Source organism: Dipodomys spectabilis, unplaced genomic scaffold (genome assembly GCF_019054845.1).
Source record: "Dipodomys spectabilis isolate Male_0828 unplaced genomic scaffold, ASM1905484v1 ptg000118l, whole genome shotgun sequence".
In the NCBI taxonomy this organism is placed as follows: Eukaryota; Metazoa; Chordata; class Mammalia; order Rodentia; family Heteromyidae; genus Dipodomys; species Dipodomys spectabilis.
The window spans coordinates 7,702,880-7,730,764 of record NW_024870795.1 but is presented as its reverse complement, the minus strand read 5'-3'; the positions used below and the strand labels follow the sequence as shown (position 1 = coordinate 7,730,764).

At 42.9% G+C, this 27,885-nt stretch overlaps 1 protein-coding gene across 3 annotated transcripts; it reads left to right on the top strand.

The window, feature by feature from the left end:
- The first annotated feature begins 230 nt into the window (after positions 1 to 230).
- Srsf4 (serine and arginine rich splicing factor 4) lies at positions 231 to 27,885 on the top strand. 3 transcript variants are annotated; one of them, XM_042688491.1, is made up of 7 exons: positions 12,306 to 12,928; positions 19,627 to 19,769; positions 20,074 to 20,266; positions 20,621 to 20,733; positions 22,424 to 22,638; positions 25,717 to 25,806; positions 26,396 to 27,885. In XM_042688491.1, the coding sequence occupies exons 3-7, from the start codon at positions 20,248 to 20,250 to the stop codon at positions 27,213 to 27,215; spliced, it is 1,257 nt and encodes a 418-aa protein (XP_042544425.1). In that variant the 5' UTR covers positions 12,306 to 12,928; positions 19,627 to 19,769; positions 20,074 to 20,247; the 3' UTR covers positions 27,216 to 27,885. The 3 variants fall into 3 exon arrangements, with proteins under 3 accessions (XP_042544422.1, XP_042544425.1, XP_042544423.1); XM_042688489.1 differs by lacking the exon at positions 12,306 to 12,928 and adding an exon at positions 12,979 to 13,766; XM_042688488.1 differs by lacking the exons at positions 12,306 to 12,928; positions 20,074 to 20,266 and adding an exon at positions 231 to 549.

Genomic DNA, 27,885 nt, shown 5'->3' with positions numbered 1-27,885 from the left:
TGCTTTGAATCGGAAGCAACTCCCGGTTCAAAGGACAGAGCGGGAACGCACTCTGCGCGCGCGCGCGCAAGCTTCCGGGAAGGAGGGCAAAGCCGTAAGGCGGTGCCGGCGCCAGAACTCGCGAGAAGACGTGCGAGAGCGCGGGCGACGCTGTCGATCGCCTGGGCCCCGCCCCACGCCAGCGCGCCCCCGGGAAGGGCCCGCCCCCAGACCTGGCCGGGCGGGAAGCGAACGCGCGCTTTCTCCCGTTACCCTCGCCTGCGGGTAGGGCGGGGGAAAGCCGAGGCGCGCGCTCTCGAGCTGCGTGCTCGCGTACGTCGCCGGGGTTCAGCTGCGTCCGTCCCGCCGCCCGCCCGTTGCCGCCGCCGCCGCGTTCTCGCTTCTCCGGCCGCCACCTAAGGGGGGGTCGGGGCCGGGGCCAGTCACCACTGCCTTTGCCGGGATGCCGCGGGTGTACATCGGCCGCCTGAGCTACCAGGCCCGGGAGCGCGATGTGGAGCGCTTCTTTAAGGGCTACGGGAAGATCCTGGAGGTGGATCTGAAGAACGGGTGAGGAGGGCGGAAGCGGGGTCGGCTGAGGGGACCGAGCCTTGGTGTTGGCGGGAGGCCCCGGAGACCCGTAGGAGGGGAGGGCGCCCCGCGCGAAGTCGCTGCGGGCCTGCTTGGCTCCGCCATGGTCGCGCCTCGGGGGCGCGGGTAGGCCCGCTCCCACTGCGCCTGCGCGGGCGGGGAAGGAGGGATAATGGGAAAGGTGGCGGGGACTGAGCGGGACCCGAAGAAGGGAGCCCCACTAGGACTGGGTCTCCCGGCGTCCGGGAAGCCTGGGTCCCGGGACCGAGGCCTGGATTGTCTCCGAGACCGACATTTCCCGCTCAGAAGGCTGCTGGAAATAAACAGACAGGATTTCCTACTACTTTCACCTCTTCCCAGCCCGGTGGATCAGACGGTCTCCGCGAGTCTTTCTCGGGGTACAGAAGCTCTGAGGGGAGGAGAAGGCCCTTTTTTAGGCTTGCCATGTGCCACACTTTTTTTGGGCGGGAGATTGCAGTTGGACTAGAGTAGTGACAGTTTCCAAAGTATCGTCTTGCCGCGTTGAAAGCCTTCACCGTTCCCTGTGCTAGAGTGAAGTCTTAGCTCGTTATCTTGGAAGAGAGTCCAGGCTGAGTTTCCATGCTGTGGTTTCTGTTCTCCAGCTTGGGAACAAACAAACAAAAAAGGAAAATTGCTTTGCTGTCGTAGAATGTTGTTAGAGGATAGTGGCCGTCTAGCTAATGTGTGCGTTAGTGAAGGTGGATCACGTCTCGAAATGCAAACAATCCCTCCCTAGGACGAGCTGTTCTTGTATTATGTTCTGCTTCAATAAAATAGACCCAGTAGGGGCTACTGGTTTCGGGCCTGGAGAAGATCCTCAATGAGGAGCAGTAGCAACGAGGAAATGTTAGGACTTGGAAGGCATTGATTGAAAATTTCAGAAACCTAAGAAGAATATTCAGGATATTAAGCTTTGAGTGTAAGAGGAATATTTTCTAGAGAAAGAATATTTTGCAACAGGTCTGATATGGCCAGATTTTACTCTTCTATTAGTAGCTGTCACTTGAGAGGTTAAGAAAGATGTTAGTGTAAGTTGCACAACTGAGAAAAGTTGGTGGCTAACATAGTCTCAACTTGTTTTAAAAGCCGTTCGGAAAGGATGATTAGGAAGAATCACCTTACTGAAAACAAGTTCAATAAAATGTTTACTGTGAAAAGTGATATAGTATAAAAGGCTTAGAAAATTACTCATTTTGTATGGTAGCATTTTCACTTATTAAAGACTATATTAAAGTGGAGGGATTGTCACTGTGACACCTATCATATATTTGAGAGTTTATACCCCCAAGGGTTTTACTTTTATTTTTATTTTTTGTCAGAGCCCAAGTAAGTTGATAGAATTACTTGCAGAAAAAACATGGGCTTTGAAGCTAGGTAGGCCTAAGTCAAATATCCCAGCTCTACTACTTTTGAGTTTCTCTGACCCAAATTTTTCATTCACATGGGAAAGGAAGATGTAAAGAACTATATGATGGAGATTTGGCTGATCATTAAGGAGGCATATTAGCTTGTAAGTGTTTGATAGCAAAGTATACTTGGTGAGATATGTTTTCTAAGGACTAGTATAACAGTGATAATCATTGAATAACTCAGTCTGCTCTTGAGTAATGTATCTAGAAATACTTTTATGTTGTAATTAGTGATGACATGGTCCAGTAAGGAACAATTGGGAGAAATAATCTAGCTTGGATTGGGCCTCATGAAGGATCTAGGAATTTGATAGTAAACCAGAACAACTACTAAAGATTTTATATTATTATAAATTCATGAGTAAGAATTAAGAGGCTCTGACTGGGCACCAGTGGCTCACGCCTGTAATCCTAGCTACTCAGGAGGCTGAGATCTGAGGATTGCGGTTCAAAGCCAACCCAGGCAGGAAAGTCCCAAGAATTTTTTTTGGGGGGGGGGGTCTAGTTGTGGGGCCTGAACTCTCTGGGCCTGGGCGCTGTCCTTCAGCTCAAGGCTAGCGCTCCACCACTTAAGCCACAGTGCCACTTCTGGCTTTTTTCTTTTTGCTTATGTGGTGCTGAGGAATCAAACCCAGGGCCTTATGCATGCAAGGCAAGCGCTCTATCACTGAGCCACCTTCCCAGCCCCCAAGAGATTCTTATCTCCAATAAACTACCAGAAAACCAGAAGTGGCACTGTGGCTCAAGTGGTAGAGCACTAGCGTTGAGCTGAAGAGCTGAGGGACAGCACCCAGGCCCAGAGTTCAAGCCGTCCACGCCTGACCAAAAAAAAAAAAATTAAGAGGCTGTCTCTGGAGGGTAGAATTGAGCTACTCAGGACATGGTGAGCTGTGAGAACCTGAAATACTGAGTCTTATTTTTAGAAACTATTCATTCTTACATTTACACTCACTACAAAACATGAGATACATTAAATCCATCATTGTAAGTAAAAGTTAAAATGAGGGATGGGAAATCATTTCAGCTATTCAAGGCAGGTATTAGAATCACCAAATGGCACACTGTATGATCTGGGAACATTGCAAAGAAAAATTACTTCTGGTGAAGATGTAGTTCAAGTGGAGACTGCTTGAACTAGATGCAGGGAAGTCTGAAAGGAAAAAGTAAGAACAAAAGGAAAAGATAGCACAATTCAGCTGTGTGCATAAGTTTATAGTTCCAAACCTGAAAACAGTGAATCTTCTTTCAGAGAAGTATCTTAGCAAATACCTAGGCTGGCCAGGCACTGGTGGCTCATGCCTGTAATACTAACTACTAAGGAGGCTGAGATCTGAGTATCATGGTTCAAAACCAGCCCCGGCAGGAAAGTCAATAAGACTTATCTCCAGTAAACCACCAGAAAACAGAAGTGGAGCTGTTTCTCAAAGTGGTAGAGTGCTGGCCTTGAACTGAAGAGCTCAGGGACAGCTCCCAGGCTCCGAGTTCAAGCCCCATGACCAACAGAAAAAAAAATTACCTGGATTGTGATTGTTAGTATCCAGAGCATATTTAGATGAATTGAAGAATTGTTGCAAGAGTTTGAATTTGTAAGCTGTATCTGTAGGTGTTACATAGACTGATGGTTGGTTGGTAAATTTTAGAATTAGAAAAGGTATAAAATAAAAAAGAAAAGGTATAAAATGGTTGTATAATAGAAAATGAGCAAATGAAGAAGTAGATGAACTTTCCAAAGGAGATTTAGTGTTCCAGAAAGATTCTATAGACTGTCTTGGGATGTGGAGAAGAGGTACATTTTCTTTCATAAGACAACTTGCTTTTGTTTTACAGTACTTCTAGATAGGTTTTCTATAGATAGATGATTCTCTTAGAGACAACAAACATTAAATAGATCTTCCAGAGCTATATAGAGAGCTTTAGATCCTCTAATAGGGTCTTCTGCATTTCTGCCTCTTAAACTTAGAACATAGAAGCCACAATGGAGAGAAGAGGGAAAGGCTTTGCAAAGGGAATCCTAGAAGTGTGTCAAGGAAGTAACACTATTTGTATCTCTATAGCTTTTCAGCTTTGTGTAGCTTTCACTGGCTTTAATGACTTGACTTTCTTTATTAATAGATTAGTTTCATCATAAATTGTGTAAGGTTTTTTTTCACTAGAGTACGCTTTTGTTGCAATATTTTATGGTTTCAGTTATAGATCTTTATACCTTCATTTTCCTACACTTTATTTTTTTTGGGGGGGGGATCCGGTCGTGGGGCCTGAACTCTGGGTCTGGGCGCTGTCCCTCAGCTCTTCAGCTCAAGGCTAGCGCTCTACCACTTAAGCCACAGTGCCACTTCACCTTTTTTATTTTTGCTTATGTGATGCTGAGGAATTGAACCCAGGGCCTCAGGCATGCAAGGCAAGCGCTCTACCACTGAGCCACCTTCCCAGCCCCTTTCCTACACTTTAATGAATAAAATTTACAACATACTAAGATCATTTTGCCTGCTTAAGAGATAAGGGATAAGCCCCCAAATTATTACAGGATGTGTGTGTTTTAAGTGGGCAAAAGCCCTGGATTGAAACTAAACAGAAAAGCTGGGCACTGGTGGCTCACACCTGTAATCCTAGCTAGTTAGGAAGCTGAAATATGAGGATCACAGTTCCAAGCCAGCCCTGGCAGTAAAGTCCTTGAGACTCTTATCTCCAATGAACCATCAGAAAATGAAGTGGAGCTATGGCTCAAAGTGGTAAGGCTCTAGCCTTGAATTAAAAGAGTTCGGGGACAGCACCCAGGTTTGGGGTTCAAGCCCTGTGACCAACAATAAAAACAAGACTAAAGGAAATGGTGATAAATTTCATATAACAGTGAAATTGTGGATAGCTAGATTCTCAGGTGATACTCTGGTTTGTTTAATTGGACTTTTATCTAAGTATTATGAAGAATTCTTTTCAAGAAGTACGTGCCTTGAGCCAGATACCAGTATCTCTTAGGCTTGTAATCCTAGCTCTTCAGGAAGCTAAGATCTGTTGATTGCTGTGCAAAGTCAGCCTGGGCAAGGAAGTCCTCAAGACTTAACTCCTAATCCCAGAAGTGGACTTGTGGCTCCAGTACCTTGAGGGGACAGAGCCCTGACCCTAAATTCAAGCTCTAGTACTGACACCAAAAAGAAAAAACCTATGCACCTTGACTTTATATATATATATATAATTTTATTTTTTGAGTAAATCAGATCATTATTCTGTGTCCTTAATTGTTATTAAGTATTGGTGGCCCTTATGCTGAGAAGAATTTCTGCCAATAACATAACCTACACAGGTATTTTTCTGTTTACTGATCCTTAATAAGAGCTTGTTCAGTTGTTAGTCATTTGTTTGTTTGTTTTGCCAGTCCATGGGCTTGAACTCAGAGAGCCTAGGTGTTGTCCCTGAGCTTTTTTTGCTCAAGACTACCACTCTATCACTTGAGCCACAGCTCAGCTTTCCAACCTTTTGGTGACTAATCGCATAGACTTTCCTCCCAGAGCTGGCTTCAAACTGTGATCCTCAGATCTCAGCCTCCTAAGTACACAGGATTACAGACATAAGCTACTGGCACCCAGCAGGAGCTTGTTCTTTTTATTTTTCCTGTAGAGGAAGTTGAATTAATGTCTCAGGTTATTGGTTTCTGGTTAGTTTCTGGTTATGGGCCACCATCAAATGGCAGATAAATGCATTTTTATGACAATGTTTTAGAAGTAAGCACTACATTTAGAAAATCTATCAACCACCTTTGTATTCACATGCCATTCTACTAGCCTTAGAAATAATGTCCCATTTGGACCTGCACGTACCAAGCACTGGAGTCCATATTAAGAAGAATAAAGCATCTGGCTCTGCATTAATTTTATAACTATCTAGAAAGAAATTAAACCAGTTTTCTTTTTAAAAAAAGGTTTGAACAACTGCTTATATGTAGTTAAGATTGAAAACACTCTTAAGTTGTATTCTAACTTCAAAATAGCATGTGTTATTTCCAGTTTTAATAACTATATGTTTATTACAAGTTTTAACATAAGGGACAAAAGCCATTCAGAGATCACATTGTCTCTACTTTGATCACTTTGATCAAGGTTTGATTTAACTTTTCTTCACATGTAAACTTTGGACATGCACATTACCCCTTTTCCATTTATTTCTTTTTTTATTTTATTTTTTATTTTTTTCCTTTTTGGTTGGTCATGGGGCTTGAACTCTGGGTCTGGGCGCTGCCCGTCAAATCTTCAGCTCAAGGCGAGCACTCTACCACTTGAGCCACAGCACCACTTCCAGTTTTCTGGTGGTTAATTGGAGAGAAAAGTCTCACAGACTTTTCCTGCCCAAGTTGGCTTTGAACTGTGATCCTCAGATCTTAGCCTCTCCTGAGTAGCTAGGATTACAGGATGTGAGCCACCAGCACCCAGCTCCATTTTGTCTTTAAACAGACTTCGGGTAACCTATCTGATTTGCCAAAAGCTTGGTTGTTTTTTGTTTTGTCAGAAGATGTCCTTCTTTCTACCTCCAAGATTTCTGTCTTTTGTCTTGTTTTGTGGTGCTTAGGATCAAACCCAAGGCCTCATTCAAATACTGTACTATTGATTGACCTATATCTACAGCATCTACAATCTGCTTTTTAATGGATACATAAGTGTTCTCACATATAAATGCTATTTAATGTGTTCATTCCTAAAACCATGTTGAAAGACATTTTGTTTTCATTATCTTATGCCTATAGAACAATGGTGAATTTTTTTTGGGGGGGGGGGTCCAGTCGTGGGGCCTGAACTCTGGGCCTGGGCACTGTCCCTCAGCTCTTCAGCTCAAGGCTAGCGCTCTATCACTTGAGCCACAGTGCCACTTCCAGCTTTTTTTCTGTTTGCTTATGTGGTGCTGAGGAATCGAACCCAGGGCCTCAGGCATGGAAGGCAAGTGCTCTACCACTGAGCCACCTTCCCAGCCCCAATGGTGAATTTTTTTATGTAAATCTTTGCACTTTTTTTTTTGCCTTTGGACAGATTCCTGAAAGTGCACTTTCAAAATAAAAGCACATATACAATCATGTATTTTTCTAGTTGTTGGTTTCCATTACCTCCTAGTGATTTTTTTCACTTGCCATGTTTAAAAAAATTCTATTTTTCAAAATTGTGAACTAGGATTATAAGTTTTTAAATAATTTTTTATTTATTTTTTTTTTTTTTCATTTAAAACTGTATGTGAGCCAATACTGGTATATCACACATGTAGTCTTAGCTACCAAGGAGGCTAAGATCTTAGAATCTAGGTTTGAAACCAGCTCAGCAAGCATGTGAAACTTTCATCTCCATTTAACCAACAAAAAGCCAGTAGTGGAGGTATGGCTCAAGTGGTTCAGCACTAGCCTTGACTAAAAAATACAAGCAAGAGCACAAGGCCTTGAGTTCAAGCCCCAGTACAGGCACAAAGAAAAAGGGAGAAGGAAAGAAGATGAAAGGGGGAGAGGGAGGGAGATAGAAGAATAGAAAGGGAAAAGAATACAAACACAAAACAAAATATAGACTGAATGATAGGGTTTGGCTTCTCTGTATTTGGGCTGTCTCTAGGGAACCTGCACTAAAAATGGTACTTTGAGCTCCTCAGAAAAAGCTGCTTCATCCATCTGAGAGAATGCTGTTTACATTTGTAAGCCACCACTGAAATCCTAAAATACAGAAAATATTAATAACGTACATTTGTATACTTTATTTTTCAACTGCTATATCAAATCACTTTACAAACAAATGTCCCCCGTTTGTGCATTTGGGGAAACTGAGGCTTGAGTGATTAAGTGATGGGCTCAAGGTTACAGAATGCATTGTTGACAGCTATCATTGACATTGGCAGTCAGCTTCACTTAGGCTATGATTATGATGGTTTGTTTTTTGTTTTTTTTTGGGTCCGGTCGTGGGGCCTGATCTCTGGGCCTGGGCACTGTCCCTCAGCTCAAGGCTAGCGCTCTACCACTTGAGCCACCGCGCCACTTTCCGGCTTTTTTCTTTTTGCTTATGTGGTGCTGAGGAATACGAACCCAGGGCCTCAGGCATGCAAGGCAAGCGCTCTACCACTGAGCCACCTTCCCAGCCCCGATTATGATGGTTTTGATCTCTTCCAGATGGATGAGTTCTGTCCTTGGAGCACCTGCCTCCAAGAGTGAAAGGGTAGTTTGGGCGCTTTAGCCTGTTCATTGGATAGATTCTGACCCTGCCGAGGCTTCCATCTAGTTGACAAGTTATTGCCAAAAGTGACACACATGGTCCTTTCTTTAATGTTGGCCTTGAAGTGTGGATTGTGACTGCTAGAGTGATTCTCTTGCTCCTCTCAACAGCTCTTTAAAGAGCTGTAAGGTGGTGGTGGCTTTGGTGGGTTGACTAGGGTAGAACGTACCCCGGCACACATTCTCTGAATTCTGTCACTCCTTGAGCTTCTTGTCTTAGGACATACTAAGGTACATGATTGATCTTGCTCCAGATTTGCACGTCCATATTTTGAGGAAAGGCACTGCAGGACATCCCTCTGCTGAGATGAACGAAAGTCATCCAGGCTAGAGGTCTGTGAACTACAGGTGATACCTGAAGAAACACTTAGGATACTTGGCATTCTTCTAGTCCCCAACCATGTCGTTAGGTCTGTATGCCACAAAGGGCCTTCATGATCAGAAGCCTTCAAGTCCTAGAAAGGAAAAATAAAGGCAAGAGCTTTGAAGTCAGCCTGCAGGAATGAATGGTGATTAGAAATGGTCATTAAAATGGTGAACTGGCCAATTTCAGGGAGAATTCATCCCCAACAAATAACATGGAGAGTGGCATCTTTAACCAAACTAAAAGAAGAAACCACTGCTGCCCAGAAGCAGTTAAGAAGGATGTGTGCACAGCCAAGATGGTCCCAGAGGCATAATCTTTATGTGACTTTAACACCTGGCAACCTGCTCTTATTTTAGATGTGAGTGTGAATGGGCTTTGTAGCTTTGGTGTGGAATTGGGTTATACTGTCTGCCAGTATTAGTCTGATATTAGTAAGTAGGAGTATGTGCGCCACTTCCCGCTTTCTGGTGGTTAATTGGAGATAAGAGTCTTAACAGACTTTCCTGCCCAGGCTGGCTTTGAATCATGATACTCAGATCTCAGCCTCCTGAGTAGCTAGGATTACAAGTGTGAGCCACTGGCACTCAGCAACCATGGTTCTTTTTTATCCTAAAAATTGTATTTTGAATCAATAATGTGGCTTTCATATCTTGAGTTCTTTAAGGTTGTTCTTGGTTTGTAATTGAGCCTTCCTGAGTTTTGGTGTGATCTCAGGTATGATACAGTATTGATTCCTTTTGTGGGTGAGACTTGTTCATTTCACTTACCCTTTGTGTTAGTAAGAATCAGAAAATTGAAATGTACATGAGAGATTATGTGTCCTCTCACCTTAAAGAATGTAGCCATGTTGAATTTAAAATATAAAAATTATGCATTTTGTTGTAGCAGTTACAATTATGCTTGCTTGATATACAAACTAATTACAAATAATGTTGCTTTCAAGGTAGTTCCATTTTGTAGGATACAAATATGGTGAGAGACTAGTAAAAGTGAAATTGCTTAGTAGACTTAGTCTTTTGGGGATGCTGGAGGAGTGGAGCTGGGAACCAAACCCAGAGTCCTCTTATTTTTTGAAATGTTTTGGATGGTTGGAGCAAGTTGTACAAAGGCTTTTAGAGCAGTTACAGTGTAGTACAAGTGTAAATCTCATAGTAGATTGCTCTCTACTACTGGGCGGGAGGGGGAAATTATTTCTAGATCATTGTTTCTGATTTTTTCCCACCAGTATATGAATATTCCTTTAGAGATGAGCTGTTAAGTGCAGTGTAGACTCAATACCATCAGCTTGATTTTGTTTTTTTTCTTCCTCATTCTGTTCTTGTTTTTGTTTTTGCTTTTCAACAAATGGTTTACTTCATGTATTGGTTGCTTTTCATTGACCTGAGCAGATCAGTTAAGAGGAGAAAACATTTATATTAGCTCATAGTATATAGAGGTTTCAATCCGTGGCTGGCTGACTCCATTGCTGTAGGTTCATGGACAGGAAAAAGGGGCCAGGGACAAGATCCACACCCCCAATGACCTGCTTCCTCCAATTCAGCAGCACCTCTGAAAGTTTGCACTACTTCTCAATAATGCTGTCAAATTATAACTGTTAGTAAATGGATCCAGGAGTGGATCAGAGTCCTTATGAACCAATCAGATCTCTATGACCCCTGTCAGCTGGGGGCCACGTCTTCAACATGTGGTCTTTGAAGGACACATCATATCTAAACTAGAACAGTTTGAGAAAGAAGAGTTATGAGTTTAATTTTCTAGCCAATATGTTTGTGTGTTTATATTCTTATTACTGCATTATAGGGTTTTTTCCCCCAGAATTTCATTACTTTTTATTATACACCAACTAAGGTATATTTTAGGTCTCTTTTTAACAAAATGCTAATAAAATTATCACATGCTATGTGATTTAAAAAAATCACAATTCCACATTTCTTTACATATAAAGTGGAATGGATACAGGTTTCTTAATGATAATTACCTTTCTCTTTCCATGGACCACTGTTAAAATCCATTTATAGGTTTAGTCCCAATAATAGATTAGTAGAGAATAAATGTAAACAGCTTGATGAAACTAATTTTCTATGCTCCTGGAGTTGACGTTTCTCAAACTGGTGTTACAGACTGCTTCTTTGATTTGGTGTATAATGGAATGTAGGACTTAGTGTGTGCGTTGGAAGAACCCAAGTATTACAAGTTACTCAGCTGCTCTAAGTCTTAGTTCTTCGTGTGTGCAGTGTCAGCATGTGGTATCAGTAAACCTCAGAGTTGTGAAAGTTATATGATATATATAGCATTATGCTTGGTATTATAGTAAGACATTCAAAAATAGGGGTAGTTATTACAAAGAAACTTGAAGAAGGACGGTGGCATGGTGTAATCATGTTCATGGTTTGGAATCTTTCAAAGTTAAATCAGGCCTGATGCCATTGGCTCACACTTGGAATCTAGCTACTCAGAAGGCTGAAATCTGAAGACTAAGGCTTAGAGCCAGCTGAGGCAAAAAAAGTCCATGAGACTGGAGATGTTGCTCAGGTGATAGTGTCAGCTGTGAGTGAAAAGGCCAAGCAAGAGCACAGGGTCCTGAGTTTAAGCCCCAGTAATTGCACCAAAAAAAAGAGATCTTGTATATCATCCAGTTTCTGCTGCAAGCACCTTAGTTGAAAGTCTGTAAATGTTCCAATACTTATGGCACATTTTTTTTCTCCCACTATTCATGTTTACATTTTGGTCCCATCACCATTTGTTGCAAAAGTAAATTCATCTTTGAGTACATTATGTTGTTAGTGTCCATTTATGTCTGAATGAACATCATGTCAGCTAGCCCCATCTAACTTTGTGCTGGTCTAATTCTTAGAGCCACAGACAGACTCCAGGGGTTGATGTGGGACCTCTAGAATGGGGATTGCATAGAATAATCTTATTTTTCCTCTATTCTTCTAGTCTGTTATGTTCTGAACCCACACATGTTTTCGGAAGGACCAGATGGCTGACACTGGCTAATGGGAACCAAAAGACAAGAGTGAAAGTAACCTGGTTGTCACATATCCCCAGCTTAGAGGTGCTTCACCTGCCCCAAGATCATGTTCTTTTTTTCTCTGGAGACTTCACCCTGCTGTATCAAAAACTGTACTGCAACCTGGCTTATCTGAGGTTAGATTATCATTAAGTCACGCAGCAGTGTTTATTAAGTGAAAAAAAATTATATTCAGGACTATGGATGAGGAGAAGTCATCTGCCTTTAAAAGGCATGGGGACTTGTGGTTTAGAGCTAAAGTCAAATCCAGCTCCACCACTGGTGAGCTTCTTGACTGAAAAAATAGCCTCTTAAAAAGCCTCATTTTTCTCATTGTGAGTGGAAATAATACATCATATTTGTTACGAGAAATGAGTGAGATACTATGGATAAATTATTCACTATGTGCCAGGCACTTTTTAAATACCCAGCAGACCTCATAATTTAATGAGAAGATAAGTTTAAAAGAAAAATGAGCCAGGCACTGGTGGTTCACACCTGTAATCCTAGCTACTCAGGAGGCTGAGATCTGAGGATCTCGGTTGAAAGCCAGCTCAGGCAGGAAAGTCAGTGAGACTCTTATCTCCAATTAATCTCCAGAAAACCAGAAGTGGAGCTGTGGCTGAAAGTGGTAGAGCACTAGCCTTGAGTGAAAAAGCTCAGGGACAGAGCCCAGGCCCTGAGTTCAAGCCCCACGACTGACAAGAAAAAAAAAAAGAGCCACAAAATCATTGCTGTGAAAAACGAACTTGACTAGAAGTGCTAAAAAGAGAGGCAAGTTTCTGAGGCTTCCTGCCAGGTAATTCTCAAGCCTAAGGAAGGAAGAAAGTTAAAATGATTCAACTTGTTAGAGAGTAACAAGAAGAGAGATTTAAGAATTATAGACCTCTAAGCTTTAAAAGATGATTTGGCAGCTGGTTTTCCCTGCCGTTGTGTAAAGAAGTTGGCTAAAATAGCTATAGCATAGAATGATGTAAATTCTAGCAGGTAGACCCAGCAAAAAGCAGTTTAGAACTTAGCAATAGATCCAGGCAGTAGCTAGTGAGGAGTAATCAATAGTAATCAAGGTTATTGGAAGGAAATTAGATCATCAGAGGATCTAAAAGAGAAATCATGAGGTAGGTTTTCTTCTTTGAAGGTGGGGAAAGATCAAGTGCAGACTGAGCTGTGGCCAACCGTTTGCAGACCAGGAATCCACACTAGCTCTAATCAGAGAGCTCATGGTTTGCGGGAACTGCCAGTTTGCCGACGTGAAAGAGCCCCAGGCTGGGTAATGGTGAGCCCTGAAGTCGCACCCCAGCTCTGCCACTCAGTGAGCACGGGTAAGTCATCCACCTTCTCCAGGTGGCCTTGAGGGCCCTCCCACCTCTGAGACGACAGCAAGGGAGGCCAGAAAGCCCAGAGCAGTCTCCTTCCTGTCTCAACATAGGAAAGGACCTCCAGAGCCTCCTCATGTGGTAGCAGCTTCCAGCTGTGGTTGCAAGCACCCTTCTGATACTGGGCAAGTCAGATTGCAACCGTGATCACTGATCCTAAGCAGTCAACGTAACACTGATTAATTCTACTGTGAGGGCCTGACCACTAGTGCCCTGGATGTCACAGCCTTGTGAAATTGAGGCAGTCACACTGTTCTCCTTCACAAGCATTTCTCTGAGTTGGCCTCACCTGCAAAGTAGTTGGTTGCAGACCTGTCTTTGTGCTACAGGCTTCTAAGCACTTTATACAGACAGCAACACTTGCTGTTTTTATTACTGTCCTGCCAATGTGTCCTTTTTCACCTGGTATGACCAAATTGGCTGAAACATAGGACCAACACTGAGTGCTTTGAAAGAAAGCTGTTTTGATTCTTGTTCACTGAATGCCATTTCTTTCAGGGCAGATTTAAGGGCTCTGCCCTTAAAATACAGTGCTACTGGCTCTAGATTGAGGGTCCAAGCCACCCCGTGGGTTAACTTCAACAGATGAAAATTTTTCCTTGGCTACAGCAACATCCCTAATCCTGACCAGCCATGGAGAGGTTCGGTTCTTACAAGAAAAATGAGTGAATGTGGGAATGGCTCACCACATTGGGAAAACAAAACTCACATCCTGCTGATGGTTGACTGAGGACTCTCATGTCCACATACAAAGAAAAGCATGTGGCACAGTTGTAGGACAAAGGTGAGCAGAGATCCACCGTGGAAAGGGGCACATTTTTCTTATAGAGAGAACATCCAAGGCATGCCCCTCGGTAAGCAGTTGGTGGGTGACCATAGTCACACGCATGGAGGCTTGCTTTCCCTGCTCCTCATATCCACTCCCTACAGGTTCAGGTTGTGAGCACACACACCCCTGCCCAGTCAGCCCATCTCCAGATTAAGCCATGCCCATCAATGCTCAGATGGTCCTATCCTCTAGTCTTCTGATCAGTTCAGTGAGGATATTTAAAGAATGGCTTTGGTGCCTTAAAGTCATTCTGATGAGGGTGGAGTAAACTCTGCATCCTCTTCAGGAGAACATGGAAAGGAGATTGCAGGCCTAGTGGTCGCGGGACTATTTGTGTCAGGTATTAGGATCAGAGACAGCCTATTTGGCAGCAGTATGAGCTTGAATGATAATTCTTCTTGGATGAAGCGGATTTAACATTCCTTAAAGTCTTGGAGTACCTTGGTTTGAAAACATGTCATTCCATTTGTACCTTGCTAGAATTACGTCAGATAGATAACCTGAGCAGTGTATCAAGTGTATCAGTGTATCATCTTGAGGAAGACTAGATATAGCATTGCACGGAGTATAAGAGCTGACTTAAAGCCAGGCATAGTAGCACACATCTGTAATCCTAGTACCCAGAAGGCAGAGGCAGGAGAATCAAGTGAGGCCAGCCTGAGCTATATAGTAAGTTCAAGGTGAGTTTGAGCCATATTGTGAGACCTTGTCTCAAAAAAATTAAATAAACTCTGGCACCATGGCTCAGGCTGATAGTTCTAGCTGCTTGAGAGGCTGACATTGGGAGGCTATCAGTAGAAATGTTCTCAAGACCTTGAATGAGCTGGTTATGGTGGTGCCTGTTATCCTAGCTATTACAGGAAGCTAACATAGATGGATTGTGGTGCTTGTCCCTCATGCCTATGATCCTAACTGTCAGGAGGCTAAGATCTCAGGATTGCAGTTCAAAGCCAGCCTGGGCAAGAAAAATGGTGAGAATCTTTTATCTCTACTTAACCAACAAAACTTTCTCCAGAAGTATAGTTGTGGCTCAAGTAAAGCAAAAGCACAGGGCTTTGTTCAAGTTCCAGTATCAGCACACACAAAAGGCCAGTTCAGAAAGGTGCTGGAGGTAGCCTGGCAGTAGAGCTATCCAGCAAACACAAGGGACCCTGTGTTCAAATCCTGGTACCATCCTCAAAAAATGAACTGGGATAACACGCAGAATTCAACATGGCTTTTACTCTGTGATATCCAGGTACCTCTCTTGACTTGGTCAGAATCATGATGCTTTCTTTTTTGTTGTTTGTTTGTTTGTTTTGTTTTGTTTTTAATGAGGAAAGTGGAAGCAACTTACTCTTCTCCTCTCTCTTAAATTTGTCCTGTGAACAGAACCAGAGGAACTTTGGGGAGAGGCAATAACAGTAACTAGAGGAGGGGAGGTTTTTTTTTTGTGCTGTTGAAATAAAAGTACCCTACATGTCCTAATAAATCCTGCTTTCTGTCACATATCATGGAGAAAGCTGGGAAGACTGTCATCTAAGAGTAAGCTTGAGTCATGCTCGGGGTGTGGGGGGGGGGGGGGGGCTTTTGTTTGGAGGTTTGGTTTGGTTTGTTTTTATCAATCCTACTGTGTAGGGACTTTACAATTTTGTCTTAGATTCATTCTCCTTGATTTCTTCATTCTCTTCTAATACTAGAATTACAGAAAGGCATTGTTTGTTTTTAATAGAGTAAAGAAAGGAAGGGTGTCATACACTTAGCTCTCAGGTTGTATTTTGGGAATCTTATTCACAGGTCCCTCCAGAGATCTGTATTCATGCATATAATTGTGTATAAACATCCATGTATGCATTTTGTCACACTGCTCCTATACGTAGACAAAAGTTTCAAAAAAGACTAGTTTTTGAGAAAAGAAGCTAGTTTCATGTTAGTTTGCTACAAAGCATTAAAAGGGCATTTAAGTTGATTTTTACAGGACTCTGGTATTAGTTACCAGAAATAGCCTTACTTCCTGAATGAACTAAAATTCAACTCAAGGACTACTAAAATGATTAAATAAAACAAATACTGAGACCATAGTACATGGTAGAAATTTGATTCATCCCAGTACCTTTGTTGCTACCCTTTTTGTCCATCCTGCCAAATTCTGGAGTTTAGCCATCCTTGATCTAGCCTAGTGATTCATGCCTACAATCCTAGCTACACATTCAGGAGGCTGAGATCTGAGGACGACAGTTCGAAATCAGCCAGGGCAGTAAAGCCTATAAGACTCTGATCTCTAATCACCACAAAACTAGATATGGGGCTACACTCAGGTGAACTACCAACCCTGAAAAAAAAGGGTTGGCATCTAGGCCTTAAGTTCAAGTCCCAGTATACCACACCCCACCCCCGCCCCCCATACACACACAAATACCTCCTTAAGCCAAAGTATAAATTTTTATTATTTATCTGCCATGCTTTGGGTGTTAGAAGAAAACTTTGAGATATGTAGTGTAGTTCTTTCATTCATAAATAAACTGCCCAAAGAAGTAAAACGATTCTTAATCCTTAAATGCACTGTTTAGTGTTAGTTTCTCACAGAACTAGGATGAGAGTCCAGTCTATGTTTGTGGCTTTTGTCTTAATGGTTATGAGTTCTGATTTCAGACAGAGACTTAATGCCAGCTCTGCTGGGTTTCTTATGCAAGTTCTTTATACAGTTTCTCATCTTAGGAAATAGGGACACTAGTTCCTGGATCTTGTGTGCTACAGATATCAAATAAGGTGGTAATAGCATTGTCTGAAATAAGAGATTACTTAATAAATGCTAGCTGATATTTGTTATTGTCAATCTGGTCTTCCTGCCTTACTTGGGTGACCTGTCCATTAGAATTATTCAAGGAAAGCCGACCTAAGTAAATGGTAATTTGGTAGAAGCAACAACACACTCAGCTGTTAGCTTTACTCTCAGAATGGGAGTCTCTTAACAGGTATGGTTTCTTGTGTGGGAGTTGACTGTTTTCATCCTCTGTACCTACTCAGCATGCCAGTGGCAGAGAGAAGTGGCAATAGGATACCTGGTTGATCCTTGACCTGCAGCTTTTCACAGAGGAGTAACCAAAATGTTTTCAGTGAAATAAGTTGGACATTTATATCAGCTGTTTTAATAAAGTGACATGGATTATCCCCATCTTAAATTTAGCTACCGAGTCACCAATTTGTTGGAATTTAAAACAAGTATTAGGGAAAGGTAGCAGGGACTATTTTCCTCTGGCAACTCAGGAAAGTGTTACTGACAAGTTATGCCTTGCTTCAACCTTGCTCGTTGAGATTGGTATGTCTGTGTGAGTTCTTCTTTTTCAGTGATTGCTCCTCGGCTCGGTGCTTTTCCTGAAAGTCAGAATGAGTTCTGCCTGTCAGCTTGGAACAGGATGACCTGAGTCTGGCAGAAGCATCTGCAAAAACTGAGCTTTCCCTCTCAGTTGCCCTGCAGAGCTTAGGGGCCTTGCATTATGCCATCCCTGATTTTTACAACCCCCAACTCTGTGGTGCATGTGCTTACTCCTCAGGAATCAGTGCTGTTCTGACCCCATACTACATGAGTTCTGGGTACCCTTTAGGGAGGGAGGCCATTTCATTATGTCCATTCTCTGCTCATTGTTTCATTCGTTCCTCAACTTGGTGTCACGTGGTGCCGAGCCCAGTGATTGTATGGACAGAACTATCCAACAGAGGTCTTGACAATTACACTTTTTCCTTTTGGCATTTTATGATTTACCTGAATAAATCATAGACCAGACCAAAAATAAGCCAGAATAAGGTAGTTAGATTTTGCTTCTTAAATTTTTTTTAACCTCTGGAAATAATAACATAGCAGGAGGGACTTGGAGACACTTTACTTACCAGTTCAGATACCTTGTCAGATGTTCAAAATCATTCTTAAAGTTCTCCACAATTCTGGCCTATGAATCAGGAAACTGTTTTAAAGATACTTCACCAGCCCATAAATTGGGCCAGGTGACTTCTGAACTGTTTCTGCAAAGGACTTCTTTAAGATAAACAGGTGTGTCTAGAGTAGAGATTCAGTGACTAAAAAGTTTATATGACACTCAGGCATTTTAGTATAAAGAACCCATCTAGGGACTGTGACCTACACCTTGTCACCTTGAGAAATTCTTGTAGGAAAAGAACTCTTTAGTAAGGAAAATGTCAGCAATCATAGTTCTGTCAACATATATTGAGTATTGTCAAGCATGGTGGTGCATATCTGTAATCTGAGCACTCAAATTGCTTAGTGATGAGGATTGCAAGTTCAAGACTAGTCCTCAGTTGATCCTTGTTTCAAAAAGGGGTGGGAGGGGGGGGACTGAAGTAGCAGGCAGAATGAACCCCTGGGCAAGTACTGTATCTAGTATCAGTGTGTTTTCATGGAGAGGAACACATTTTGCCTCTGTATAGACTGTCAGTGTAAAGAAATTGCTTGTAGCTTTCTTTTGTGATTAGGTAGGATCTGTACAATCATTTGGATTACAGACACTAGTGGCTCAAGCCTGTAATCCTTCTAACTTAGGAGGCTGAGCTCTAGAGGATTGTGATCCAAAGTTAGCCCAGGTCCAAAAAAAAAAAAAAGAGTGACACTCCATTTCTGAAATAACCAGCAAAAAGCTGGGCTGGAAGCATGGCTCAAGTGGTAGAGCACTACCTGAACAAGAAAGCCAAGCAAGCTGGAGACCCTGAGTTGAAACCCCAGTACCACCACCAAAATAATAATCATATAATCACAAGGATATGCTTTTTTTTAGAGCAAACCAAAGAAACATTTTCTATTTCCCTTTGCAGGGAATAGGAGTTAGAGACTCCAGTATCTTGTAAACGTTGTGCTTTGCTTAATCATACTCTATTTAGTAGGAGCTAATAGGATTTGAGGGTTCTTTTCCTCGTGTGTGGTAAACCATCATCTCTGCTGGAAAATTGCTAGCAATGCTTTGTAAGGAAGTTTGTATAGTTACATATAGGTTCAGCCTATTCAGAACTTCAGGGAATTGAGTTTGAAATTTTATGGGGAAGTAAATTTTAGCTCCAGGTTTGTTTTTTTGTTTGTTTGTTTTTATCTGTTGTGGGGCTTGAACACAGAGCCTAGATGATATCTGAGCTCTTTTGCTCAAGGTTTAGTGCTCTACCACTTTGAGCCACAGCTCCACTTCTGGTTTCTGGTGGTTAATCAGAGATGAGTCTCACTGTCTTTCCTGCCCAGGCTGGCTTCAAACCTCAATCCTGAGATCTCAGCCTCCTGAGTAGTTAGGATTACAGGTGTGAGCCACCAGCATACAGCTCCAGATTTGTTTTTTTAAACCATTAACTTCTAGAACAGTTAATTGTGACTAATTTGTTTAGAGAAACAGGAACTTTTTTTTTTCTTTCACAGAGGGGCTTTAAGAGACTGATTTTTGCCTATGGTGTTACTCCAAGCTGAATGTAGGACTACTTATTGTCTAAGATACCACTTTTAGAGCTAAAAAAGAATATGTTTTTATATGATATGTTGAAAGAGCAAATGCAAATACTTGATCTTCTGGGGCTCTAATAGTGTATCTTAAGCCAAGCATTTCCAGAAGTGATTGCAGATGCAAAACGTGCCTAGCCCGCCCCCTGCTAGAAAGTGAGGGTCGTCTTACAGAAGCCTTATAATGCCTCTTGGCACAAAGTAAAGCAGTTTCAGAAAGCTGACCCTTAGTTTGCAAACCCCAGCTAATCTGTGCTAAGCTAAGCATGAACCTCATTGATTTCTCTTGTGTTAGAGAACTTGAATGTCAAAAGGGTACCAACTGGGATTTTGTTTGCTCTCTTGTAGGTATGGTTTTGTGGAGTTTGATGATCTGCGTGATGCAGATGATGCTGTTTATGAACTCAATGGCAAAGACCTTTGTGGTGAAAGAGTAATTGTTGAGCATGCCCGTGGCCCACGGCGAGACGGCAGTTACGGTTCTGGACGCAGTAAGCATTTAAAGGACATATTTGTGTCCATGATGTGCCTTTGTTACTAAATGCTAATTTTTTAAGTAATGAATTAATGTTATATTTAAATATACTGATGTTTATAAGACATTGCTTTGATAAATTTTGTATCTTTTAAATGTCAAATTGCAATTAAATATCTTTGATAATGTTTAATTTTTACTAAATGAGATTGTTTTAATATTTACAAATATGTTTAATGATGTGTTTGTGTTGTTTTTTTTCTCTGTAATGCAATTGTTTAACATAGATTTAACAAAGACCTCAATGTTTTAATTAAAAGAATCCTTTGAGGCTAAGATGACTGCCTGTTCCATTTGCTGACCTTGGGTTACCTTTCCATGCGTGGCTCTTTGAACCTTTGTGGCCCTTGGCTGACCAAAAACAGGAAGCCATGTGACGACCGCACCCTCTCCCCATTAGGCCTGGGTGGTGAGGACCCCAGGGTTAGACACAGATGGGATTAACTGAAATAGGTGCCTGACAATCTTTTTTCGTTTAAAATATTGACAAAAACTTTAATCACTGTGAGTAACAACAGTAACTGATTTAGTAATTTATTTCTAAACTGTTACATTTCTGATACTTTTATGCATGTTAATTTTAAATGTAAATATTAATATATATACTTAGAACTTTGTAAATTAAATATTCATGTTTAACTCATAGATTTTTTTTTTTGAAATCTAGTTTAGAATTAAGGGTGGGGCTAGAGTTAAAAATAAATTTGGGGTGGGGGAGTAAGTAATATATTTTATGGGGAATATGTGCTGTGTCTTCTTTTCCTTTGCCTCCACTAAAGTAATCATATGTATTCGAACCTTCCAAAGGTGGATATGGTTATAGAAGAAGTGGCCGAGATAAATATGGCCCTCCTACCCGCACAGAGTACAGACTTATTGTGGAGAATTTGTCAAGTCGGTGCAGCTGGCAAGACTTAAAGGTTTGGGCCTCATTAACTTTTCTGGGGTAAGGTTGGGCAGGAATAAGATTAGGAAACAGGTAACTTCATGCAGGCCAAGAATTGGCAGAATGTAATGGGTGCTGCATGTTGAAAGCCTCACTAGTGCAGTGGCAAAATCGTTCGGTGAAAGACAACTAGTACAGAGACATCAGCCTTCACCCTGGCAGGACTGCCCATCACAACGTTTCATTACATGAAGCTTTCCTCTGTAGATAATGTTGTAAGGAGATGATAGGGTGTTTTTTTTACAAAGGGAGGAAGTGGGGGCACCACTATGTTACTGGAAACACAAGCTATAAGTTATGTCAGCTTCTAGCATACACCCTCATAGGTAATATTGACTGTCTAGCTCATTTTCTTTTGTAAGATTTCTTATTCAGGGAATGTTTACCCTGAAAGAATTTTGGTGTTAAAAGTTAAGGTCCACAGTTGGAGAAGTAGTAGTAGTTCAGTGTTAGAGCCTAACATTTGTGAGGGCCTAGGTTCAATTCCATGGATGGATGGATGGATGGATGGATGGGAAGTTTACTGTTGCTTTACTGTACACTGCAGCTCATTTTCTGAGTATAGTATTGGTTAACCTTGATAAGAAGGAATATTTACTATCTTAAACTGGATAGCTTAGGCAACCTGACTAGTCTACCAATAAGTAAGTTGTCTTTAGTCGAATGAGTATATTCAGGTTCAAGAGCACTCTACCACTTGAGCCACAGTGCCACTTCCGGTTTTCTGGTGGTTTTATTGGAGATAACGTCACACGGTCTTTCCTGCCCCAGCTGGCTTTGAACCATGATCCTCAGATCTCAGCCTCCTGCATAGCTAGGATTATAGGCGTGAGCCACCAACGCCTGGCTCCAAAGAGGTTATAAAATATAGCCAGGGGGCTGGCAAGGTGGCTCAGTGGTAGAGTGCTTGCCTTGCATGCATGAGGCCCTGGGTTCGATTCCTTAGCACCACATAAGCAGAAAAAGCTGGAAGTGGCGCTGTTGCTCAAGTGGTAGAGCGCTAGCCTTGAGCTGAAGAGCTGAGGGACAACGCCCATGCCCAGAGTTCAGGTCCCACGACCAGCAAAAAAAAAAAATATATATATATATAGCCAGATATAACCTTACTCAGAAAACCAAGATCCAGTCTAGGCAGGAAAGACTGTGAGGCGCTTATCTCCAATACACTGTTCAGGAAAAGGCATAAGTGAGCTGTGACACAAGTGTTAGAACTCTAGACTTGAGTAAAATAAGGTCAGGGATAGAGCCCAGGCCCTGGTTTCAAACTCAGGACCAGCATAAAAGAAAATTTTTTAAAAAGATAACTGTTCTAAAGACAATAATTTCATAATCTCTGTATGGATTTGCTTACATTTTGTGAGTATGTTTTCCAACATGGATATAGAGTATGACATGTAAAAAGACTTACCTTGCTGGGATGATGATGGCACATCTGTAATCCTTGCTGGGAGGAAGATCTTGAGGTCAGGACCGGCCTCAATCTAACTTATTTACAGTCTTTATCACTTAACTAATGCCCAGTGCTATAAAGAACCTGAATGGGTGGTTGGTGGGAGGAAAGCTGCCATTTTGTAAAAGAAAAGAAAATTTCAGCCTCCATGATTGCCTTAAATGTTTTAACAAAATATATCCTAATATATTCAAGGATTTTTTTTCTTCCTTAGGATTATATGCGTCAGGCAGGAGAAGTGACCTATGCAGATGCTCACAAGGAACGCAAAAACGAAGGGGTGATTGAGTTTGTATCTTACTCTGATATGAAAAGAGCTTTGGAAAAGTTGGATGGAACTGAAGTTAATGGCAGAAAAATCAGATTAGTTGAAGACAAGCCAGGTTCTAGACGGCGCCGGTCTTACTCCAGGAGCCGGAGTCGCTCAAGGTACTGTGGATACCGTCTGTGTGTTGTCACTGCTTGTTAATGAGCACAGATCCTCACTAATGTTCCCCTGTCAGGATATCAATAGGACAATTCCATCTGGTTCAGTAACTCAGAACTTTGTCCTGAACATTTGTTTGTAAAGCTCCCAATCTCTTATGTCACAAGTATTGATAGAAGTAAAGTCCTTTCTCTGAGACAGAAATTAGTGACCTTTCACACTTTCTGGGGACTGATCATAAGCTGATATGCACACATGACCACGGACACCTGGTGAGAACCCATGGAGAGAGAATTGTTGACTCTCCCAAATATACCAGATACTCAGGAGTAAAGAGTTTATTTTCTTGGGTAGCTGCTCTGCTAATAGGCCAAGAAGCACTGGGGAAGATGCCTGACGCCTCCTTCACTGGAGAAAGGCAGTAGGCAGATGCTTGCCACGATCATAGGTTCCTTGAAGGAAACACACTTAGCACACCTAAACTGAAGACTATCACGTGTCATAGATGTTGAACCCAAAAAGCAAAGCTGGAGATGGTGGGCAGAGAAGGGAGCCAAAAGCATGCTGAAGGCTAGAGATAGGAATGAGTAGGAGGCTGTTATGGATTAATTTTGAAGAAACAGGGTCATTGTTTGTAAAGACTTGCCATTTTAGATCGTGCTGAGCGCATCATTATCGAAGTTTAACTCATTCTTTTAGCCTATCCCCCATATGTTCTGTAGTCTCAATAGACTACTTCATTGATAGTACTTAGTACATCCTCCTGTTTCATATCTAGGTGATATATGCATGAATATTAATTGTGCCTTTTTTTTTTCTTTTGCCATAATGGAGCTTGAACTCAGCCTGGTGCTCCACTTCTTTGATCTAGCAATGAACCACTTAAGCCACGCCTTCAGCCAGCTTATTACTGGTTAACTAGAAAGGAAGGCTCACAGACTCTCCTGCCTGAGTTGGCTTTGAACCTCAGGGTCCTCCTGGGTAGCTAGAATTACAGGTGTGAGCCACAGGCACCCTGCTCCTTAGTCTTTTAATGCTTAGAAGCTGTTGTCGTGGTCTTTGGGAACCCTTCAAATTAGCTCCTGTCTTCAGTCTTCTCTGTATTTTGGTTTTGGTTTTTTTGTGTCACTGCACATTACTACTTCCTCATATTTTTTCTTGTGGTCACTTTGAAACATAAAAGTTGAAATTCCAGTTCATGAAAACCTGTATGCCCCACCTTCTGGCTTTAATAGTATTTTTCCTTTCTTTCTCTTCCATACGCGCGTGCGCATGGGTGTGTTTCTGTGCTATTTGAGAGAGAGTTGTAAAAATGACAATGTTTCACTCTTGTATACGTGCCAGTCCTGGGACTTGAACTTATAGTGCTGTCCCCTAATTGTTCCCTTTCTTCCCCTCCTCTCTCTTCTCTCCTTCCTCCCTCTCTCTCCCTTTCCCACCTTCCTTCTCCCACTACTTTCCCTCTCTCTCTCCCCTCAGAGCTGGTGCTCTACCACTTGAGTCACAGCTCCATTTTTCGCTTTTTGGTAGTTAATTGGAGATACGAGTCTCTCAGATGTTCTGCCCAGGCAGGCATGAGCTACTGGTGCTCTGCATGCTCTACTCCTGAACACTTCAGCATGTGTGTCCAAGGATGGTAAGGCTAGATGCTGGTGGCTCATGTCTGTGATCCTAACTGCTCAGGAGGCCAAGACCTGAGGGTCATAGTTTGAAGCCAGCCCAGGTAGAAAAGTCCTCAAGACTCCATCTCCAGTTAACTAGCAAAATGCTAGACTGGATGTGTGGCTCAAGTGGTAGATATCCAGCTGTGAGCAAGAAAGCTGAGAGTGTGAGGCCCTAAATTTAAACCCTAATACTGGTACTAATTTTAAAAGAGTACTAAGTTCTCACCTGAGAACACCATCCTGTCAAGCACCTACTGCTCCAGCTGAATTAATATTTCCCTGATTTGATAGACTCCATGTAATCCAATCACGTTTGCAAAGTCTCTTTAATCTGGACCTGCCCCACCACCGTTCTTCCCCATGACATTTTATTTTCTTAGCTTTTTAAATATTTTGTTTCTTCTTGATATTGCTGAAGTGTGAGACCTTATTCCCTAAACTCTCTGCAAGCTGGAAATTACCTCTGGTCAGGTCTGATTAAGATAAGAATTAGACTTTCTGTGAGAAGGCTTCAGAGAAACAGCACCAAGAAGCGGTGATCATTTCTGTCCCTGTTACAGTGAGATTTCCTTCATCCGTTTTGTTTTACATCCTACCCTCCACTTGGAATCAGTCATTCCCAAGTAGAAAGTGGCCAAAAGAGTCTGTAGTATTAGTTTGTCAATGGTTTAAGACAGTACAGAGAAAAACTAGAGATGTGACTCAAGTGGTAGAATGCCAGCCTTGAGTAAAAATGCCAGGTGAAAGCACCAAGCTCTGTTTTCCAGCCCCAGTACCTGGGGGCGGGGGGCGGGGGGCGGGGGGGGGAACCTTCCAGAGAGGAGAGGTAAAGGGCAGGAGTGCTTGCAGAAAGGTGAATTGGGAGGCTCTCTCAAGGCACCAGAAAGGGGAAGTGGGTAGACTACAAAGCACACAGAGGCAGCATTGCCACTGTGTAGAGAGAGAGATGGAGTAGAGGACATTTATGATAAACTGAGTAAATCATAGTGGCCCAGATGGCCATTAGGAACCCAGTGATAAAAGGTATCAAGTCTAGGGGCAAGTCAGAGCTTGGGGTTTGAATTGAGAAGTTTCTGGGGAGCCATCCACATGTGTGTGGGAGACTGGTTCTATGGTCCTGGACACAGCAGTGGGACTAGTTCTGATTGAAGGAATGGTTGGCTTAGTTAGCTAGCCCCCTGCCAGGTGCCAGTAGCTGACTGAGCACCTGTATTGACTCTAGCTAGTCAGGAGTCAAATCTAAAGATTGCAGTTTGGGCAGGAAAGTCCGTGAGACTCTTAATCACTAAAAAAGCGGGAGTGGAACTGTGGCACTAGCCTTGAACAAAAAAGTGCAGGGACAGTGCCCAGGCCCTAAATTAAGCCCCAGGACCAGCACACAAAAAATGTTAATTAAATAAAATCTTTCTCCACCAGGTCCCGCTCTCGAAGTAGACATTCCCGGAAGAGCAGAAGCCGAAGTGGCAGCAGTAAAAGCAGTCATTCTAAGAGCCGGTCCCGATCCAGGTGGGTCTGCCCTGCAGCACGAGGAGGTCAGCAGGAGCACTTGCACCTCTTTTCTCTCTCCTCTCTCTCTCTCTCTCTCTCTCTCTCTCTCTCTCTCTCTCTCTCTCTCTCTCTCTCTCTCTCTCTCTCTCGGACTTTAGTCCAGTGACCCACCCTCTTAGTCCCAGCCTTTTTAGCTCCACTCTAGAATTGATGAGCATAGAGCAATCCTTGGCCAGTGTAGTCCTACATCCCAATGAAGGATACAGCTCCACACTTCCCCTCTAGTCTTTTTTTTTTTGGCCAGTGCTGGGGCTAATCACTAGGCTGGGGCTCTATCCCTAAATTTCTTTTGCCCAAGGCTAGTACTCTTACCACTTGAGCCACAATGCCACTTCAGGCTTTTTCTGCATAGTTTATTGAGGATAAGAGTCTCTCATGGACTTTGTTGCCTGGGCTGGCTTGGAACCACACAGTCTTTCAGATCTCAGCCTCCGGAGCAGCTAGGATTACAGGTGTGAGCTACCAGTGTCCAGCCCCCTCTAGTCTTTCATCTGATTCGCATGAAGTCAAGATCGCTGTGACTCACAAAGCACTCCCATCTCCTCAGGTCAGGCTCCCACTCCCGGAGCAAAAGCCGAAGCCGCAGCCCGAGCCGCAGTCGCAAGAAGGAAAAAAGCAGGAGCCCCAGCAAAGACAAGAGCCGTAGCCGCAGTCGCAGTATCAACAAGAGCCGCAGCAAGAGTAAAGACCACGCTGAAGACAAGATCCAGAACAACGACAGCTCTGGCAAACCCAGGAGCCGCAGTCCCAGCCGGCACAAAAGTAAGAGTAAAAGTAGGAGCCAGAGTCAGGAGAGGAGGGTAGAGGAAGGGAAGCGTGGGAGTAGGAGCGGAAGCAAGGAGAAAAGCCGCAGTCAGGAGAAGAGCCTCCTCAAGAGCCGCAGCCGCTCACGCAGCAAAGGCGGCAGCCGCAGCCGCTCACGCAGCAAGAGCAAGGACAAGAGGAAGGGCAGGAAGAGGAGCCGGGAGCAGAGCCGCAGCCGCAGCCGCTCCCGTAGCAAGAGCGAGCGGAGCAGGAAGCGCAGCAGCAAGCGAGACAGCAAAGGAGGCAGCAGCAAGAAGAAGAAGAAGGAAGACACCGACCGCTCCCAGTCCAGGTCGCCTTCCCGCTCTGTGTCCAAGGAGCGAGAACACAGCAAGTCCGAACCTGGTCAGAGGGAAGGCCGGGGGGAGAGTGAGAATGCTGGGCCTAAGCCCGAGGCCCGATCCAGATCGAGATCTAATTCCAAATCAGAACCAAACCTCCCGTCGGAAGCACGCTCCAGATCAAAGTCCGCTTCAAAAACCCGGTCTCGATCCAAGTCCCGATCCAGGTCTGCGTCAAGATCGGTGTCCCGGTCTAGATCTAGGTCCCACTCGAGATCCTAACTGGCTACGACCACAGCTGGAACTACCCGAGGAGTCTTTTGTACATGTTTGGTAGCCGTAGCACAGGTGATTGAAGTAGAACCTACGTCACTGCTGTACATTTTTAACCCCCCTAATGGTGTGTCTATAATTGTTAAATCTAAGTGCTTCCTCTCAGTAAAGCCTCCTGGCACCAGGCCTTCCTGCTCGACTGAAAAAAAAAATCTATGAACCAACCCCCTTTACTCACGGCCCACAGTAGAATATCCAAAATGCCTTGGCTTCCAGGCCTGGTCTGGCCTCCAGGAGCTTGGAACCTGGATGGCTTTCAGGCTGGACTGGCAATGGCATAGGTAGGTATGGTGAGTTCAGCCATTTTGCCCTTGGATTGCCGCCCTGTGATGTACGCCACTAGTGAAAGTGCTAAGTCTTCAGTTTCCTACCACTTTGGTTTCCTACTTTTGGACTTAACGAAGTTGTGAATAGCACAGTTGAGGAAAATTGACACCTGCAGTAACCATAGGAAATAAACTGTAGAGTTCCATATTCTGGTATTGTGATTATATTGTTTTATATTAAAAGAAAAGAAAAGAATTTTTTTTAATTTTATTTTTCCCCGTCTTGCAAAAGTATAGTGACCCCTGTTTCCATTAAATTTGAATAAAGACTATTTTTGCTTGACAAAATTTCA

Coding starts and splice junctions, on each gene's coding strand:
- Srsf4 (XM_042688488.1), top strand. CDS start 443: ATGCCGCGGGTGTACATCGGCCGCCTGAGCTACCAGGCCCGGGAGCGC. Junction 20,734..22,423: donor GCAGCTGGCAAGACTTAAAG/GTTTGGGCCTCA, acceptor TTTCTTCCTTAG/GATTATATGCGTCAGGCAGG. Junction 22,639..25,716: donor AGGAGCCGGAGTCGCTCAAG/GTACTGTGGATA, acceptor TTTCTCCACCAG/GTCCCGCTCTCGAAGTAGAC.